General features: G+C 50.8%; 1 protein-coding gene across 1 annotated transcript; it reads left to right on the forward strand.

Annotated features, from left to right (window-relative positions):
- The first annotated feature begins 2,407 nt into the window (after positions 1–2,407).
- LOC119389601 (uncharacterized protein DKFZp434B061) lies at positions 2,408–4,061 on the forward strand. Its single transcript, XM_037656947.2, has one exon. The coding sequence runs from the start codon at positions 2,558–2,560 to the stop codon at positions 3,983–3,985; it is 1,428 nt and encodes a 475-aa protein (XP_037512875.1). The 5' UTR covers positions 2,408–2,557; the 3' UTR covers positions 3,986–4,061.
- The last annotated feature ends 739 nt before the right edge of the window (positions 4,062–4,800 follow it).

A 4,800-nucleotide genomic window follows, 5' to 3' on the forward strand; every position in this document is an offset into this window, starting at 1 on the left:
GTGGACAATAAAAAAAAGAGAAGCAAATAAATATTGAAGCAGGCGTTTAACTTAATAGCTTCTGAAATGCAGGCCAAGCCAGTCGGTACATATTCATAGGTAAAACAGCACAAAAGGAAACGGAGACATGTAGACACTGGACTAGCGCTGATACAGGACTACACAGGACAGCAGTAATCCTGTGTCTACTTGTCCGTGTTCCTTTTGCGCTGCTTTACCTGTGAAGCAGACATGTTATTCGTGTGCTAGCAATCGCAACTCCGTTTATTTGTAAAAAAAAAAAAGTGATGAAGCCACCGGTACAACCTCAGCTGTGCGCAAGGCAATATAGTTAGTACTTGCAACCGTTTAATGGTGACATTCATACAATTAGTTACATATGGACATCTAACCATGCACTGGAGCTGACATGTTACGTTAACGCTGAAACCACAGTAGATACGGTTTCGATGGGGACAGCAACTTTCGTGTCGGACCAGAACCAGTTGACTTGAAATTGTTCTGATTAATAAAATTTGAGCGCCTTGGTGATCCTCTTTATGGTGAATTACCTGCTAAGAGCAAGTCTAATGAGTTTCGCTTCTGTGCTCTTCACTACTCCTGTATACCAGCACACGCGTACACTTTAACATTTCCAGTACGTTTTCAGAGCGTCTGTATTTCAGGCGGAGTCATGAAAATACGTGGTCTCTTCGTTTATTGCGTCCGTGTAGGCTACGTCTCGGCAAACTGTGAGCTCGCTACTTGTGCAGGGAGCAAACTGCACGCGCAACTCTGCAGTTATCAGGGTAAAGCAACAGCAATAGCGCGTTCCGCACATGTTCCGGCAAAAGCTTTTGCGATAACTCGCAAAGTTAAACAAGGTGCTTGCCTAATAATGAGTCTGTAGAGCGTCTCCCGGTCCTTGATGCTGGCTGTATTATTCAGCATCTTGAGCGTGTGAAGCTCGAAGCAACGAAACGTAACACGACGGCGAAAGTGTGTCAAGTACACACTTGCCGAAAGGTGCGATTCGATGTAACTGCGGCTACGACGATTGAACAGCCACGCTACACACACTACGCCGGTAACGCCGGCAACAGCCAAAACCACGTTCAAAACACCTAGCCTGTGCAGGACCAGTCGTTGGTTGCTTTTTTCGTCACCGTGGCGCTGGCTGCCAAATATAATCTCGTTTTACTTCAAAATATTTAGCACTATAATTATTTTTAGAGTCAATATAAAACAAACTCAGAGCTATATCTTAACGTTTGTAGATTAGTGTTGTCAAGTTTAGCAATAAAGAAAGCGCTAGATTGGCGCTGGCGTCGGTAGCGATATGTCTGTGTAGTCTCTGCCCATCTTCTGCTTCGGTCGCTTCGGTTCAGCGAGACGGTCGCGTCTTAAATTACTTCTACCTGCTAAGCGCAGTATGTAACAGGGGAGCGTTAAACGTAGCGACTGCTATGCACTCATAATGTTCTTTGATTTCAAGCTTCTTTACGTCAGAGATTTGGTGAAAAAAGAAAAATTATGCAAGAGGGAGTAACAAAGCTTGCACCACGGAACTGCGTTTGGAGCGCAGTTCTGACTGGGAAAAAGTTGGAATGCATTTAATAACACATGTGCACGCAGCAATCTAAACGTACTTTCCTATTTCAGTCGTTGGGCACCGCTCATCGAGACGGTCCGCGACGACGGCGGAAGTGCGATTTCCACTCTACAACGTGAGTTGTTGATAGCACAAATGCCGCGATTGAAACTGCGATTGAAACAGTTATCGCTTGCGAGCAGATTTTTTTTTTTTTTTTGCCTGCTTTGTAGCTCATTCTTTGTTGAACTGTACCGAAGGAGCCATCGCTGTGATTTGTGCGTAGGAGTTCGGTTTTAATGCATATGCCAGCGTATCCATAGAAAACCAATCATATGCGCCTCTCACTCAGTCCTTGGCGCGATTTCGTGACTGGAAAATCTAGCAATGATTTTTAAAAATTTAGGAAGAACAAAAACAAAAAAGATCGCAGCGCTTTTACGGATTTCTCGGTATTTTCTCGGTATACGTAATGAGGAACGCAGCTAGCCACACATTTTAAATGGAAAGCCATACATTCGGTCCGCTTCCATCGTGCAGCTGGGAAGTGTCGATCAGTGGTGTCGAGTGGCTGCTCTCGTGATATCTTATATCAAACAAAACTGACAGTGACCGTAGATCGCGCGGCCTTCGGGAAGCGTCACGGCCTCTGCCTGCGAGATGTATATGACGTGCAAACCACGTAAACGACGTTGCGTCTGGTTCCGTCCGTTGCTGCGACGCGTTGATCGGGTCACCGCCTGTCAACAATGTTCCAGACGCGCGCGTGGCTGGCGTGGCGCACGCGCCAACGCTGAGAGCGTGTGGGTAGCATCAGTAGCGTTTCCTCACTTTATTGGTGTTCGTAGCCATAGCGTGCCATAGTTTTACGCACTCCACAGGCGTGAAACCGGGCGTTTCACTGCGTTCGAAGCGGAAAGTGTTTTGGCGGCTGTTTGTTCCCCCGAAACTTCGACACTGGCCTAAAGGATACTGCTCAGTTTCGGAATGGCATCTCGGCGACCTCCGGACAACCAAACGAGCAGAAGTTCGACTTCATTTGGGCAACCTAAGAAGGCCCAGTGGTACACCCTTGCTCAATGGGCCGCGAATAGATCGTCGGCCACCACGGAAGCGTCGCTCAGTTCGACCATATTGAAAACGAGCGCCGAAGACTCCGATGTAACGCGTAGCGTCCCTTCAGAGCCGGAATCGAGCCGCCGGCAAATATCACAGACAAGAAGGCCGAGCAAAGGCGACGACACGAGCTCCAGCCTGCGGCGCCGCGAAAGTGCGGAAGTGAATCAACGGAGAGAAGAGAGCTCGTCGTCAGTAACTCCGCCACCAAAGACGCCTCGTCACGAGCACGGGCAAGCACCCGAACCACCGCCACCTTCACCTGCCACACCCACCGGCGATCCGCGAGGACCAGTGGTGCAAGGTTCTTTCTGGAGTCGTCCGTACCTTCGTGGTGAGCACAGTACGAGGCCTCTCGGTCGCGTCTCTAGTCCTGCATCAATGGGAGGCCAGTCTTTCCGGACTCGCGATGACAGTTCGCGGCACTCCGGGCCCATGGACAGTCCAGGTCCATCAGGACGCCAGTCCTTCCAGGCCGCGCCTTATCTTCGTGAGGACAGCCCATGGCGTCGGTCCCTGGGGCCTTCGACGTCCTCATCGCGACAGCGCGTCGCTTACAGTGCCCAGAAAAGTGCGCCCAAAGCGAAACCTTCAGGCAACAAGCACAACGGCGCAAGACAGGCAGAAGCTAGTCCGCAGCGAATCGCCTTGACGTTCTCTTCGCGACAGAGCGTCGCTCACAGTGCCAAGAAAAGTGCACCCAAAGCGAAACCTTCAGGCAACGAGCACAACGGCGCAAGACAGGCAGAAGCTAGTCCGCAGCGGTCTACCGCAAGCCGATCGACACGATATGCAGCGAGCACGTCTTTTCGCCCCGAAGAACCCCTTGATAAAAGTGCGTCCACTTCGACGGGCAGGATTGACAACGGTACTGAGGCAGAGCCCGCTGCGTATGTCGGTGGGACCTCGGAGCAACTGGGACAGGCGTCCGCTTCTCGGCCATCGGACCAACTGGCGCCGCAGCAGGGTGCGATAAAGAAGGCGAGAATACCGGTGGTCAACAGAGTGCTCCGAGAAATCAAGCGGCTGCAGGCAGGAACGCGAAATCTCATACCGCGGCGGGCTTTCGCCAAAGTGGTTCGCGAGATGATGCAGCGCCACGGCGGTCGCGATCTGAACATGCAGAGTCTGGCGCTCGAAGCCCTTCAGGAAGCCAGTGAAACGGTTCTCTTGCACGTCCTAGGGGGCTCGAACATTATGGCACGCAACGCGCGCCGCGTAACCATCATGCCAAGGGACATGGCATCATTGCTCCTAGTCATTAGAAATTATGGAAACCTGCAGCTGTCTGTATCATGATTCATTGCAATGACGCTTGATGTGTTGTAATGCGAATAAATATTAGTTTATTTCGGGGTGCGTAGATTTTTAGACGTTGGACCAGAAATATTTGGAACCACGGGCGTGCGCAGAGAGGCTGGCCGCGCCGCCCCCCTCCCCCTCCACCCCCTTTCTCATATAAAGGAGGGGGAGGGGGTGCAATTCTGCCCCATACCTTTATACAGTCGAACCGTTCACGTCATTTTTTTAATGTGCACGGTTATCGCCACGCATGTTTTCTGACAATAATGGCGGCGGAGGACCCCTCATGTTACATTCAAAGAACTGTTTACCTCGCACTTTACTCCCGGTAGGCCGGGACCAACGGCAGGCCGTTGTCAGAAGTACGTCATCGCTTCAATTTCAGTTTTTGCATCCATTTGTTTTCTTCTGGACTCGACGACCAACGAGGGGGGGGGGGGGGTTAAACTTGGAGAACTTTGCGCACACCTATGTTTGAGACATAAACTTCCACACATCCACCTCCTGCATGTGTATCCACATTTAGGTAAACGTAGGATGGGCTGGGGTTTGCCACTGTGTCGGCTTCACCACGTCAGCTTGCAGAGCACCGCAGCGTACGCTGTAGCAATCTCTGAGTAATGTCAAACTTTGCACTAGTTGGTTATGCATAGTAATAAGAGAAGAGCCCGACTTCTTCAGAAGGGGACAAAACCAAAGGGAGCGACAAGAACAATGGGTGACTTTCAGAGAGCGTATGCTTGGGCATGCTGGTATGTTTCACTTTTCGCGCGCACAAACGAACAAGGACGAAGAGCGCTGTGTCCACGTCG

This window comes from Rhipicephalus sanguineus, chromosome 4, assembly GCF_013339695.2.
Source record: "Rhipicephalus sanguineus isolate Rsan-2018 chromosome 4, BIME_Rsan_1.4, whole genome shotgun sequence".
Lineage (NCBI taxonomy): Eukaryota > Metazoa > Arthropoda > Arachnida > Ixodida > Ixodidae > Rhipicephalus > Rhipicephalus sanguineus.